We start from the raw sequence: 15,532 nt of genomic DNA on the forward strand, positions 1-15,532 counted from the left end.
AGAAAAACACAAATTATCTTCGAAAACACAAACTTTCTTGTTAACGGTTTTCTTTATGTCCCAAATAAAGAACGTTAATACCTTTTGTTGCTGTTTTATTAGGCAAAAGGTAACTTCCAGTATCTCAAAATGTAAGTTAAGAAAAAAGAATTTAATTCAGAAATGAAAGGTATTGAAAGGTACTTAATGACTTTGGTCAAGCAAGCTAGCTGCGTTTCCCTGCAAACGAAGGTGCAGAAAATCTGACAAAAGACAGAGAGTCGTCAGCGTATATACAGTATATATACTTTATTTACAAAGAACTGAATCCCCACAATGAAAAGGTACAGCTGAAGAAAATCATTACTGATTTAAGAGTATAAATAGTCAAAGAAGAATCATAGGAAGCATGTTCGTTACTTTAGCAGACAATCAATAGACATTACAGAAAGAAAAAGAGTAAACTGCACGGAGCACGTTGCAACCGAACAACTCTGACCTGCAGTTTCAGAGGTTCTCAGCCTGGTTACATCTGTTGTATTATTAACAAATGGAGATGTCACGTTTATATCAGGGTGAGCGTCTTTAAACGTACATATTTTACCAATTTAAAGGCGATTACGCTACAACAACGCTGCCCACTGCAGACCTGGCACTGCTGTAAGCAGGCAGTGGCATCTTCTGTTGCGTTTTAAATTTGAGTGTTTTCTTTAATTAGATGCTTGTGTTTTTCTTTGGCGAGGGAGGCTTAAGGCGGCCGTCACAACAGAACTTTAACCTGCAGGGTTTTTGTTTCTTTTGTGAATCCAATGACTTCCTGTTTTGTGACCCTTTGGTTCCTGAAAAACTTCAAAACACAAGCGTCAACGAAGGAAAAACTACAAAAAAAAAAAAGCTCTTTTTCCTCCAGCGAATGCAGCGTGCAGTTTGTTAAGTGACGAAAAGTAACAAGATGTCTGAAAACCTGCGATGTGTTGGGTTGTTTGTTGTTTTTTACAGTGAGGACTTCATTCATAAATCAAGCATCACTGCTGCAGAAGGCTGCTGTCCACCAATCAGAGGACAACGAAGAGTAAAATCAAACTACTCCCCATTCAGACAGACGTGGACACAGTTTAAAAACCAGGTTTTGTGTTGGAAGTGGTCCAGGAAGTCCTCAGTGAAGCCTGGACACACAAACAGCACTTGGCTTTGAGATCCTTAACACTTGAGTTCTGACTGGATATGTACACGGGGTCTGAGGGAGACCAGGATCTGAACCGCGGTCTCACGGAGGACGGGGAGATCAGAGTGAGCCAGAACAGCAAAACAACTTCCTCCAAGCCTTTTAAAGTCTAAACAAACTTTTATTCAGAACTAAAGCGCAACAAGTACAGAGTCCCAGAGGAGACAAATGTCACCGATAAGTAGAGTTTGTACATTACAGAGTTAAATCATTTCAGTTAATAGATTTCTTACTTTACCTCCACATCGTTAATAAAAGTGATACATTTTTAAATGTTTTAACAAATTACACTTACAATAAAAGACAACTCATGTCACTGTGAGTCAGAAGTGTTAGATCAGTGAAAACGATCACCAGGAAACACGGAGGCATGATAAAAATACAAGTCAAGATTATGACTTTAAATCATGATTATTAGTAGGTGAATCAACATCTCATAACTTTGGCTTTGAATCTCAACACTGATATTTTTATTATTCTGAATTAAAGTGTTTTTTTTCAAGCCGAAACACACATTTCCTTTCCACTAGCTCGTTTAATTTGGTTATCATATTTCTCATTTTCCTCTCGATACTTCCCATTTTCCTTAAAAACACTGGGGGAAAAAGGAAACTATAAAATAAACAATTAACTTTAGAAAACTTGATTTTTCAACTGATGGAAGATTATTGAAAAGATTATTTTGATTAATGTGTAATTCTCTTGATTGATCCGATTCATCCTGTTGGTGACATTTGTTGCTTCTGGGACTCATTCGGATGTCGAGGGGAAACATTTCTCCAGCTTTATAAAACATCTCCGAACCCTTCCTGGTATTTAAGCAGTATTACTGATTACTATTTTACAATGCATTTTGCAGAGACGCTGGACATAAACTGGAAGCTTGGCAGCTGATCCATTTAGTGTAAATCTGACGTTAATGCATCAGAGAACGAGAGCAGAATCACATCAGGTTAAAGCTGTATTAATCGATTTCTTTTTAAAAGACTGAATCAAATGGCTTAAACGTCAGCTTGTTTTGGTCTTTTTCTGCCCCCTAGTGACCAAAACATCCATTCTAAAATAAAGTTAAGCGGCGCTACATAGGTGGTGTTTCTGTTTTGTAGTCAGTTAGCGCTGGAATGCTTCTTTAAAGAACAAAATTTACCGACCCACTCTATTAGTCTGAGAACCGGTTCATGTAGCGCCGGGATCACACTCGACACCCATGAATTCATTTTACATTTAATCATTTAGTTGTTGAGTGGCAGTTAGCGGCATTAGAGGAAACTAAAGCACTTCAGGACATCAAGGCTCGGGCATTTTGAGTTGAACTGCAGAAGTCTGACGTTTTGTCAGAAGGCATAGTTTTTCACATTTTTGCAAAAAGATATCAGGGGTTTGTATTTTTTTGCACCTCTTACGCACAAATAAATCTGTCTCATTACGTTTGCAGAGCTAACCAATATTCAGTTTAGTTTTCACATGAGGAAGTAAGACGTGTGACGCCTTCAGCCAGAAACCAGAGTTAAAGGCCTTTGCACACCAAGTCCGTGTATTTCGTTTTGCTTTTTCCCCCTCATCTGATAAAAACTGCTACGCACAGAAACCTTGCACACCGAGTTCAATGCGTTTTATTATTCTATTTGTTGCGAAAATTTCTAATGCAAGACCGAAGCGTCAAGCAGTGAGGATGATTTTGGCGACACTGTCCTCATCCTCTATTACATGTCCTTCCTCATCATCTTCCACATGAGTATCACTGTCTGACCTGCTGCCTACGTGCTAAAATGCTAATGTAAAAAATTTTGAAGATCGAATCTTTTCCGGAACTTGCGACAATTTCTGACGAAAAATACGGACTTTGTGTGCAAAGGCCTTTAGGCCAATTTATACTTCTGCGTCAAATCTACGCCGTACCCAATACGCAGGCGCGTACACTACACTACACCGTACCGTACGCACAGCCAAGTCACCTATACGGTAGCCTGACAAGCAAACGCAAGAACTGTGATTGTTCTGCTTGGTAGCATTTTGCATTACCTCCAAGCCTCCAGGAAGTGCTCCGTGATTTGAAGCACATTTTCCTAGTGGCCAAACAAGCAGACAGCCCCCACGAAATGACTCGTTTCCATATCAGAATTTGATCCATTCAGTCAATAACATTTGGAAAGTCATTATTATTATTTGGGACTAAAATTGTTTTACTCCCACGTTAGGGGAGGGCAAAACTGGAAGTTAGCCGGCTCAGCTAACAGAAGTCAACACAGTGGAACACAGAAACCGCACCGCCAACTAGCTTGTAGCTAGCAACTAGGCGGTGTAATTGCATAGCGACGCAGGCACCAATGCACATGTATAAATGCTCACGACGGCAGAAGTATAAACTGGCCTTTAAAGCATTCAAGTAAAGTGTAATCCCGGCCTAACGTTAACAAAAACAGGCAGTAATAAATAAAGAGAATCTGCCTTGCTTCCCCTTGTGCCATTTTTCTTCCCTCAACAGACACTTAACCAAGAGGGACGCAAAAAATGGCCTCTAGGGGGAGCCGTGACGTTGAAAATATTCTGTATATATTTAGAAACACGTTAGGAATAAAAAATAAAAATCAACTTTGACAAGAAACATTTAATAAAAATCTATCCTGAACTTGTGATCCACTCGGGGACCAGTATCGACATTCAGGTTCAGTAATTTCAATCCGTTACCTGCCCTCTGCACAGAGATATCAATATTCAAAACTGCCTTAAACAAAATTATTTAATTATTTTTGTCTTTTAAAAAGGTGTTTGGGGTTCCTGTCTGTGAATATATGTTTGTGAAGAGCCTTCAAGGGTTCACTCAGTTCCTACTGTATCCTGCTGAACCAGACCCCAAGTAAGGCGGGGTCCAAATAATATTCAGTCTAATTTGTTCAGGCAGGGTTCTTAGTGTCCTCAGGTACACCTGATAATTCATTTTTTTTTATGCATGTTGGATTCGGGTAGGGTTTCCACAGGTCTCTTTCCTGTTGGGATTAAAAGGGGTTTTCCATTGATTTAGACCTGTTTGTTTGGAGCCAAGCGAGGCTTTTACTGTAGAGGTGACTGCAGTCAAAGTGAAATAACATAGAAGAAACGCCTCCAGAGACGCATTTGACCAGAAGAACAACCGTTTGAAAAGTCTCCGATCCACATTACAAACATGGTGTAAAAGCTGCAACTCATGGATGAAGAACAAGTGAGATGAGGCGTTCACTGGCATGAACTCGAGCATGGGAAGAAATGTTTTGTGTGGAAAAAGGAATCCTGGAGATCAGGTGTCCAGGCCACTCTTGTGTTAGAATTTATGGTTCTGAAGCATGGACTTTAAAGACGGGATATCACATATGTATTAGACATAAGTACGACTATAAATCCAAAAGTTCATATCAAAGAGTGAATGTCAGAACTGGGCATTAACACGATCACATTATAACTAAATGTGACCCTAAAATCAAGGTCTAGGTTTGAAGATCTGGACCGCAGGTGGTCCTTGATTTGGACCAACAGCAGTAGTGCTTGAGCCGAGGCTCGGTCCATAGGAATGTCCGGAGTTGGAACTTGGGTGATCCGAATTTTAGTGAAGTAGTCCAGATTTGGGCTGAAGGTTCGTCTGAATTTGAGCATTATATCTTTATTTGTCTCTTGGACAAAAGCGTCCCACGTATACCGTCTTGGGAAAATGGTTGTCTAGTGCTGGCTGTACTTTTGGGCCAAGCGAGCCTGGATGTGGGGTGAAGGCAGTGTCAATTTTAACCAAGGCCAGACCAGCCTGAGTCTAGGATCTAGATGTGTCCATAGCGATGTCCCGTTGAAACCATGGCTTGTCCAAATTTGAGCCTTGCGTCTTTGTGTTTTGGATTAATAGTGTTCCACATGTGAGACCAGGGTAGTCTCACATTTAGGCCCCCACCTCACATGAGCTTGGCTAACGGTGCTCCAGAGATGGAAGAAGGGTAAAAAGGTCGTCTGCTATGGGTTTATCGCCGTCCTGTTCTGGTGGGTCCCAATTGGTTGTCTGGATGTGGGGGCAGAAGGCAGATTTATTTTGGACCGTCTTAAGCCAAGGCTCTGGATCTCTCCATAGCGATGTCCCGATTTGAAACTGAGGAAAAAAAACATTTTGGTGCGATACTCGGGACACCAAGTTGGTCCAAATTTGAGCCTTAAATCTTTATTTTTTCTCTTGAGACAATTTTTACTTGAGTTGCGCCAACAAGTAGTCCAGACTTGGTGCTGGGATGATGGCTATTCTAATCTGGACTCACAGTAGTCCAGATTGCTGTAGGTTTTGCCCAAGCGTGCCTGAACGTGGGCTGCATATTTGGATTGTGGCATTGTGAGTGACCTGGAACGAGACCCAGCTTGGTCCAAAAGTGGACCTAGAGTGGTCAGGATTTGAGCTGATTTGAGCTGGATTCACTGTGTGCAGAATGGGATCCAGTTTAGGTCTAGGATGGTCCTGATTTGGGAGTTGTTGTCTGGTCTAACACCGATCTAAATTTGAGACTGATCCAGAGGCGGCGCCCAGAAGTCTGGATAGTTGTGGGTTCATGGATTTGATTGAGGGGGTCCTGATTTAACCAGACGTGGTAAATGTCTGATTGGGTGGTAGATGGTTGAATTTTGTTTTGGGTACTGACCTGATTTAACAACAGGTGGTTGGGCTGGACCACTGCCATGTTAAATGTAGTCCAGCTAAATCCTGGTTGACGCTCTCTGGATAGAAGACGCATGTCAGTGCCTGCTGGAGAGGGGATCTCTGTGTACGTATGTGTCCGTCTCCGTCCGTCCGTCCATGTGATGGGTCTGTAGTTTCTGTCTGTGGTTAGCAGCTGCAGCCTTCTTTGGGCGGCTGGCTGTCGGCGTTGAGGCGGCCTCCCTGCGGCGCGGACGGTTTGTGCTGGACTCCCGACTCTGCAGCGTTCAGGTCCAGACTGCCATCTTGGATGTTCTGGTAAATCCTCTTTGCCGCTTCCAAGAAGGCCTCTTCCACGTTCTCCCCTCTGAGGAAAAAGAGGGAGGGAAGAAGATGGCGAGCAAGTCTTACAGATTAGGTCATTGTCACATGCACACAGTCGCACCTCAGGTCGCTTTTGGCTTCTGGGAAATGTTTTTCAAGGATCCGCTTCAGATCAGGATCAAAATTTTGGACGTCAGGGCCTCTAATGTGTGTAGCTGTGTGTTTTAATGCTTCACGTGTAACAACATTTGGATGCATGTTACTCTGTGTGTATTTGTCTGTATGAAGAAACAGAAAAGCTTCACAGCGTTACCTCCAAAATCTGATAGTTACTGATGAAAGAAGTGTGTGTGAGTACTTACGTCTTAGCGCTGGCCTCGAGAAACAGCAAACCTGATCATCAACAGCAGAAGAAGAGATCAGAATCACTGCCATGACCTGTTTTCAGCTTGATGTTAACTTGAACATTTTACACTTCTCACCGTTCTCTTCAGCGAACTGTTTGGCCTCCTCATACGTCACGTCTCTCTGAGCCTCCAGGTCGGCCTTGTTACCAATCAGAATGATCACCTGGACGAAGAGACGCACACAGGTGATAAACTATAAAGGAAAAGGAGTCTACCAAATTAAATTTATTAAAGATTTTAAGATTTTATTTACTTTGAAATAGCTAAAATCACGTACCCAAAGGCTGTTTATAACAAGAGAAAGTCCATATGATTAAAAAAGGAATTTGCATGTTTGAAAAACAAATGAGGATGAATGACCACGGGCTGGTCAGGCGGACGGCGTGATGATGATGTGATATTTTTGACCCAGTTACCCGAACAAACCTCCATCCTTCTGACGGTGTAATCCTTCATATAGAGGCGCTTTAACGAGGCGAGGGAATACTTTTACTTTTACGTTACAGTTCTTTGTAGAGCGTGGTTTGTTCGTGACACGTCTCTGTGGATGGCTAGATCGATCCATTTCTTATTTATTGCAGTTGGTGAATATTTATTGTACATAATTATCATGAAGTTAATTTTCTTAAATAACGTGTAACAAATGTTCAATAAATGTTTGTTTTAATTCATTTGAATCACAAACTATTCAGCACTTCATTTTTTATTAAGATATTTATTTTGTTGAGGGAAAAAAATAAAAGACTGAAAAAAGATTTTACTTAATTTTCCTCGTGCATATTTGTTGAAAAAGGATTTTGTCATAATAGTTTTGAATGTTCTGCCTCAGATCTGTGAAGAGATCCGCTGTTTGGCATCAAGTGTTTGTTCTGACCAGGAAGGAAAGTTTAAATCCACAATTTACTTTCACTCTGGAGCAAAAATCAGACCCTTTAAACCTGAAAGAAATAATGATTTGATTGATTTATCCTGATAATTATCGATATCGAATGATGTGAAATGTTTCATCTTGATAACATTTGTCCAAAACATCATTATTGTGTTTGGAGTCTTAAAGTTACAACATTCACTGCCCTTATTTTAAGGAGTTTCTACTGACTGCACCAGATTTAGGAACCCAGAACCCTTTAAAGAGCTCAGAAACCTGAACTGCGACTTTCTTTTCAATTGGAGGAACCAGAGAACCTTTAGTTCCTCTGCTGCAGCGGTTTAGAAAGTCCCACCTGTAGGGGAATGACTTCCTGACGTCCTTCTTGTGAGTAAAAACTCCATAGTGTTTTTCAGACGTGGTGAAAACAAACAGGAATGAGCACATGGGCCTTTAGGTTCCTGCGGCTCTGTGGCCCCTGGAGCTGTTTGAGCAGCAAGATGTTTAGTGATGTTTGTGTTGACTCACTGTGTTTGGGTTGGTCAGGTTCCTGGCGTCTGTCAACCAGCTGCTCAGGTGATTATAAGTACTTCTCCTAAACACAAACACGCATGAAGGAAACGATGAGACAAAGAGTTTTCACACCTACAGTGTTCGTAAACTTGGGACTCGTTTTCCCCTTAAATCCAAGCGAACCTGAACACATCTGTTTATTGGTTGGCTGCGTCTGGAGCAGGAGAAGAGAACGTACCTGGTGATGTCGTACACCATGAGGGCCCCGGCGGCCCCTCTGTAATAGGACCTGGTGACGGCCCTGAAGCGCTCCTGACCTGCCGTGTCCCAGATCTGCAGCTTCACCTTCTGACCGTGGACCTCCATGATCCTCGTCCCGAACTCCACCCCGATGGTGTGAGGGCAGTCCGCCATGACTGCACACGTAAAACACACACATCAGTCTTAGCAGCAACACACCAGCCCCGAGGTTAATACAGCGTTTAGTCGTAGTTTAGAGGTCCTAGATCCTGAATCCACTTTCTAATAAGCTCGCTCTGCGAACACAGTGAAAACACTGAAGCCTTTGAATGCTGGATCGTTTGCGTACCCACAGGAAGTCACAATAATGGAAAAAGACCAAGGATTGCCTTATAATGGTTTCTTGAGCTGCCTTGTGTGACCTGTAGTAGGCCTACAGTTGCCCCCAGTCACTACACGTTGTCACCTGCACGATAATGTTGCAGATACACAGGCTAACAGACTGTATGTAAAACGGTTGGTTAATATTTCCTACCAGTCTGAACTGCATCCTGCACTTACACTTTTTAACCATCACTCCTTTTTTTGAAGTATCGCATTAGAAAAGGTGGATGAAAACGGCAAAATAAAATCCTTAATTTACGCTGGCTGTAGGTGTTTTTTTGTAGAAAAACAGTAAATGCGCTAAACGGGAGATGGAAACACTTTTTCCGAATAAGTTCTGACGCAGCGAACTTGTTTCTGTTGTCGGCGTCTCGCCCGGTTGTGCAGAGTTCTGCACGCCTGCACCTCGCGGCTGCTAACGCTCATTTGTGCTGAGAAAGAGGTGGATGCAGATCTGGGCAGGAAGCCGTCGTCATCTGTTCTGCTTTTCAGATCCTTTGCTCTGCACGCTGAATGCTATCAATGAATGCTGCTTCTGCTGAGTGTAAAAAAATATTAACGTCTCTTAACGTTCATAAAATATATATCCTTCGAGTCTTTCATCACCACCGATGAACCCCACAAAAGGATGATCTATCGTTTAAAAGCGTTATCTGGAGGTGCACGCAAAACTCTGCGTAGCACCGGATGTTCCCATAACGTGCGGAGACGTGGCTCGCAGCTTGAAATACATTCCTCTCTACATTTTTCTCAGATCACTGTCCATCAGGTTCTAGCGACTGGTTTTGTTTCTGGTTTGAACCCAGACGTCTTGTTTTTTTACAGCCATGTGTAACATCAACTGCTGGCGAAACTACGCTCGCCGCAGCCTGGTTTATTCGCTCCGAACCAGCTGATGGAAACTCACAGATTTCACAATTTCTTTTTTGCGACATTTCTAAAGTACGTTTAAAATTCGCATGAAAATAAGATGGATGATGAGTCAGAGAGCGTTTTCTGATTCAGGAGGTTACATCTCATTATGGATTTAACATCTTTTTCTAATACCAAACATTTATTTTGAGAAAGTTTTTGAGAAACATTTGTTTCTGATCCTTAACAAAAGAAAGAAAGTTTTAGGAGGATGGAGAGTCTGACTGACAGTTAGTGTGATGAGACAAAAGAAAGAGAATATGAAGAGGAGGAGAAAGATGACTGAGGAAGAGGGAGGTGGAAGACGACAGGAGGAGGAGGAGAGACTCACATTTCTTCTCTGTGAACTGGTGCAGCAGACACGACTTCCCTACTCCCATATCACCTGGAGAGAGACAGGAAGTAAAAACGCCAGGTCAGAGGTCAGGGGGAAGTCACACCGGCAGCTGCACGACCCTGATCAGAGAGGCTCCCGGTCCAGGATTCAGTTTCATCAGACAGGATATAAATTCTCATCCAATCAGTCGTGGCGGCCGAATGTGATGCGAGCGGCAGCCGCTGCGTCTGTCATCTAATGTGCATTTGACTTTTAACGTGAACCTGAAGCAGCTGTTCAGAGACACCAGGAGCAGCTGCTCCACATGTTCTCAGGTTTGGAAATTAAGAGCAACAGAGGACCAGAGAGTTTAGCTTTAGGCAGCATCCTCTTTTCTCTTCGTAGTTCACATGCTTTTACGTTTCCTGGCTCACTGAATCATCTCCGTTTAATAAGTTCAGGGAGATCAGGGTTCCCACTCTCAGCTTTTCCCATCAGGGCTCATCCAGATCATTTCCCGGGACATTTTCAGTGATGATCTGATAAACTCACATCGTCCACAAATATGTTCCTCTAATCCTTACTAATCAGTACTTAATCACCAATAAAAATCAATTAAATTCCCCCTCCCGCCTGGTAAGTCCCTAAGATTTGCAAACTCAAATACAGTTGTTAAAATATCAGCCACTTATTAATGATGTCATCCAACCACAGCCAACCTGTGCTTAAAAAAATGATTTAATTCATTTGAAGAAAGAACGAATCAGCACTTCATTTTTCTACTAAGATATTTATTTTGTTCAGGAGAAAAGGGACTGAAATTTTTTTTTAATTATAATTGTTTTGAGTGTTGCCTCAGATTTGTGTCTGGTCTGCTTTCTAAAACTAAACCTGGAGAAGCAGCGTTCAGTTTTTATTCTCCGTAACAAACTGCAGGTCTGCTGAAACTCTTTTAAATTAATCTATTTAAATATTCAAATCTAAGCATTTCATTAATAATAATTATAATAATAATTATATTATAACTGTCCTGTTTTAACCTGATTTTATTTTCTATTTAACTTTTAATTGTATTTTTTAAATTTCTCTTGCGTTGCTTTTATGTAAATCACTCTGACTTTTCTTGCTGCTGTATAAATAAACCTGCCTTACGAGGCGTGATCTTCAGCTGCAGCTCTCTGTGTGCATGAAGCTTGTGATTGGATGTTTGTTAGTGAAATGCCCCCTGGGAGTTGTAGTTGCCTTCTCTCCAGTGTCCACCGGCCTCTTGAACCTGGTATTTTTCCTATCACAGTTCATCTCGTTGTGCTGATTCGCGCGCAGAGACTCGAGTCCGACTCCTGACGCTCTGCGACGGTGAACTGGCGAGCCAACACGAGCAGCCGGCCCGTCACAGACTGCTCGTCTCTGGGAAGCCTCGGCAAATCAATTTTCAGAGACATAAACTCCTGCATTTAGCTGTCTGGAAGGTAGAAAATCGAATTGTTCCTGTAAAGTTACTTGGTCCAAATAGACACGTGGTCCTATTAAAGCTGGTAATTCTGCTTAGACGTGCTACCTGAGCGCCGCATGGCAGCACGACGCCACACAAACCATCTGTACACTATACACACACATTTATTATTACCTTTGTTGTTGAACTTAAACAGTGAAGTTTACTTTAAATGTATTTTCATACTGAGGCTGTTTTTTAGTACTTTATTTTGCAGTGGTGGATGTAAATTAGTACTGAAGTTAAATACAGATTCGAGGTACTTCTACTCTAATATTGTACTACTTTACAGATTAAGATAGATAGATAGATTTATTTTTTTTACACACAAAACATATAAAATATGATGTTTTGTTATAAATTAACTTCCCCAACAGTTCATCAATTAGTCGATTGACAGAAAATTAATGGCTGAAGTCATTTTCCTGTAAAACATTTGATGGTTTCGGCGTCTCTCAGGTGAAAATTTGCTGCTTTTCCTCTGAAATATTGTTGTTTGTTAATAACGCTGAGGTTCAGACGGTTGGTTGGACGATGTCGCTGTGGGCCTAAATTATGAAAAACTGTAGCATCGATAAGCTCCGACATCAACGCTTCTGCTTTCAGTACTGGAGAAATTAAAGAAATAAACGTTATCTTGCACATTTTATTTCACCACCCGTGTCTAATCTGTAGTAAGATTAAGACAAGCTATGATACATTTTCCGCAGCCCGGCGCGTCTACGTCAGGTATGTATGAGAGCAGCCCGGAGCCCAAAACAGGAAGTTACTCATAACTGTTCATTTCGTTTGTTTTTTTATTTCCACCATCACAACAGTGATGAGCTCAAAGAACAGTTCAGAATGAGCTGCAGCTCAACAGCAGGAACAGAAAAGAGGAACGTTTAAAAAGACAATGGTGACTGGGAACATTTAGGGCTCCAAACTCACTCTGATGATTTACTAACATCACTGCTCCCCGAGGAGGCGGCCTGCAGACATCTTTCTTTATCGGCCTCAGGAGTGCAGCTATCTGCCCGATCAGTTAATCAATTAGTCTGTCGCGAATACTAAACAGTTCAAAAGGAGCTTCAGCTCAACAACTACAGCAGTGAAATGCTGCTTTACATTAATGCATGAGGGATATTTGTGCATTCATGTGGTGAATAATCTGAAAAATTATTTCCAGAGTGGGAAAGTTCACCTGAACGACGAAGAAAATTTTGCTACACGAGTTGGCGAGTTGGCCCTGCGACGGACTGGCGAGCTGTCCGGGGTGTACGCAGGATAAGCGGCTGACGAGGGACGGGTGGATGGATGGAGTTGGGGAGTCATAGTAGGGTTGAACAATTTGGGGGGAAATCTAATTTAGATTTTTCTGCCAGATGCTGCGATTCCATTTGCGATTATTCTTTTTTTTAAAGTTCGATATTCACTGCAAGTCTATTTTTGACTGAAGCCGCGTCAAGCAGCACAGAGCAGAAGGTCTGGTCAATTTTTAAAATAAAACACCTTTTGCAGACTCCCGATCGTACATCAACAATAAACACAAGATGACTGGCCGCCTGTGTCGGTGCGCCTGGCGCCATTATCCCACGTTTTCTTCTAGTTTCGTTTGTCGCTGTGAAATGTACACGCCCCGTGCCCGCTCTGATTGGCGAGCAGGTCTGTTTAATTAACCTACATTTTAAATCGCCGTCTTCACAATCAGCTAATCGCGTCCTTTCAAATCGCAATTTCGATTTGAAAACGATTAACCGTTCAGCCCTGCGTCATACACGTAGAAACATGGCGGACGACGTGGCTGATTGTTAGAAACTTCTGATTAAAGGTGCGAAATTACGCATTGCATATACATATTTGCTAAGGTGTCATTTGTGATATGGTATTAAGAAGGTCGCGGGTTCGAACCCCGGCCTCTCTGTTTGTGATGGGGACCACCATCACGAACATGTTAGGCAGGTTCTCCAGTCAGTGCCGTCATGTATGTGACAAATGAAGCATTAGGGTTATTATGCTGTGCATGTGGAGTGAAGCAGATTCATTAGGAAAGTTATTTATTTGTAATTGAACAGCTTCAAAGTGTCTGAGCAGAGCTGGATGATGTTAATCCAACACATCTTTATAGCGGCGTCCGTGTTGTTCCCACATTCTGACTTACAGCAGAACGTACATACGAATATAACAGTACAACATTTTACTGCTTTAATCCTCCTAATGATACTCACGTACTTTGCCTGCAGGAACATTTTAAATGCACAACTTTAACAGTATTTTTGTGGTACTTTTCTGTCTGAATACCCCCCCCCCGGCTGTTTAACCTCTCTGTCCACCATCAGACCTCCCTCCCTGTGAAGAACTCACCGATGATGATGTACTTGAAGATGTAGGAGTAGTTGTAAGGTGCGGCTGTCATCTTGAGTCTGTGAAGGGGGGAGAGAGAGAGAAAAACCAGAGTCCCGATGCAGAACAAAGCCCTGACAGTCCGAACAGAGAGCCCACACCCTGTCTGAGAGCTGCAGCACTTTAATCAGCTCTGCGGTGAAACCGTTTCACTGGACAACAAACAAAAAGGGAGCAGCCGGCTAGGCTAACACTCAGCTAGGCTAACACTCAGCTAGGCTACACACCGAGCTCAGCTTTAGCACGAGCCGTGAAACTCCGTGACAGTCACGCAGGAGGGAACCGGCCGCCTTTAGCAGAAGTAGTAAACACAATCAGCTGACTTCCTCCTCCGAGAAAACCTCTGAATCCCTCCTGTTAGCTCTGAAGCTAACCGGCTAACGGCTGCACTTGCTAACATGCTAATAACAGCAGGAGGCCGATTCGCATCAAAACACGTGACATAATGAAGCAGACAGAAGAGAGAGGGTGTGAATCAAGTTGTTTTACCTTCTGGCGGGGTGTCTACCTAACCTGTGAACCTGATTAAACTGCTGTTCTTGGGGAAGTTAGCTTGTTTGCCCGGTGATCCTGATCCGTCAGGAAACCTTTCCTCTCTTCCGCGATTCTTCTTCTGCAGCGCTAACACGGACAAACACCGCGAGACTTTAGGAGTGTCTGCTGCCAGTGGACGAGAGCGGGACGTTCACACGTGTTTCTGTGATTTTAATGGTGAGCTGTTTTTACATTTATCCTTAAAACTTACTAGTCGCTGATTAAAAGCTACCAGTAATTATTTATTAGTTGGTAGTAACTATTCCAGTTTTACTAGTAACAATTAGACAATAGTACTTCTATTAGTAAAGTACTATTAGTACTTCTAGTAAAACTTTTAATTAGGCCTATGAGTAACTTTTTTTTAGTTGCTTCTAATTATTGTATTAGTTAGTAGTAAGAAAAAAATTGCTCTACTAGGATCTGATCACTTGTTACTAGTAGGCAGGATTAGGCTGGAACCGGAGGGTCGCCGGTTCGAATCCAGCTCGGACCAGAGTTGCAGAGCGTGGACTGGTAGCTGGAGGCCTTGAGCAAACGCCTCAAACTGACATGTCTCGTGTGTTGCTGTGGGTCGTGTTTGTGCATGTGTGTTTATTTCAGATAACATAGTGAAAACATTGAGTTTCCCCTCAGGGGATTAAATAAATAAAGTATATCTTCTTAGTAAAACAGAAATAGTTAATAGTAACTAATAAATAATTACTGGTAGTTTTTAATCAGCAACTTGTAAGTTTTAAGGAATAAATTTAAAAAACGCCATACATCGATTCGAATAGTTACCTGCAACTATTTCCATTATAATCTAATGTTTAGCTACTAGTGCTTATTTCTTAGCTACTAGTAATTATTCTATTAGTTACTAGTAAGAACAAAACAACAACAAGCCATTTTACTATTCTTTAATAAATAACTAGTAACTAAATAATTGTAAGAATGAAAATGTTACTAGTTAAATTTTTGATCACGAGGGTCCACAGAGTCTGTGTGTTTCATGCAGCCTAGAAGGAGCTTTTTTCACTTTTACACTACAATGCATCAATAATAATTATTCAGTAATATCAAATATATTATTCTGCATAAGGAGTACTTTTACTTTTGGTACTTTAGGTATATTTTAATGCTGTTTTTATACTTCCTCTGCCTGAACCTTCGTGCGACCAAATCAACATTTCAAACATTCACACGCAAAAAAACCAAAACAAAGATGATGTAAAATTCAGTTTTTAATGTTTCAGAATCATTTTACAGATCAGTGTTTAGTCAACAAAGAAATCCTGAGATTATTATAAAATCCAGTAAATACAAAATATTATG

At 41.7% G+C, this 15,532-nt stretch overlaps 2 protein-coding genes across 2 annotated transcripts in view; one reads left to right on the forward strand and one right to left on the reverse strand.

Annotated features, from left to right (window-relative positions):
* The window catches only part of LOC119891530 (scavenger receptor cysteine-rich type 1 protein M160-like), a 667,824-nt gene that overhangs the window by 453,684 nt on the left and 198,608 nt on the right, over positions 1-15,532 (forward strand). The gene's annotated exons all lie outside the window — the stretch shown is intronic.
* Positions 272-14,325, reverse strand: LOC119891604 (ras-related protein Rab-14-like). Its single transcript, XM_038703375.1, has 8 exons — positions 14,171-14,325; positions 13,643-13,701; positions 9,823-9,876; positions 8,194-8,371; positions 7,971-8,037; positions 6,650-6,737; positions 6,530-6,560; positions 272-6,210 (listed from the first exon to the last, which is right to left on the reverse strand). Exons 2-8 carry the CDS (start codon positions 13,692-13,694, stop codon positions 6,033-6,035), a joined length of 648 nt encoding a protein of 215 aa, XP_038559303.1. The 5' UTR covers positions 13,695-13,701; positions 14,171-14,325; the 3' UTR covers positions 272-6,032.

The sequence above is a fragment of the Micropterus salmoides genome, unplaced genomic scaffold, assembly GCF_014851395.1.
Source record: "Micropterus salmoides isolate LMB-PRFRI ecotype aquatic unplaced genomic scaffold, ASM1485139v1 Ms_hic_scaffold_7, whole genome shotgun sequence".
NCBI classification, from domain to species: Eukaryota; Metazoa; Chordata; class Actinopteri; order Centrarchiformes; family Centrarchidae; genus Micropterus; species Micropterus salmoides.

What these genes read in the sequence shown, in the direction of transcription:
- LOC119891604 (XM_038703375.1), bottom strand. Translation starts at nt 13,694, where the DNA reads ATGACAGCCGCACCTTACAACTACTCCTACATCTTCAAGTACATCATC. An exon ending in CTTCAAGTACATCATCATCG is followed by an intron (nt 9,877 to 13,642) that starts GTGAGTTCTTCA and finishes GTCTCTCTCCAG; the next exon opens with GTGATATGGGAGTAGGGAAG. An exon ending in CTCGAGGCCAGCGCTAAGAC is followed by an intron (nt 6,211 to 6,529) that starts GTAAGTACTCAC and finishes CTTTTTCCTCAG; the next exon opens with AGGGGAGAACGTGGAAGAGG.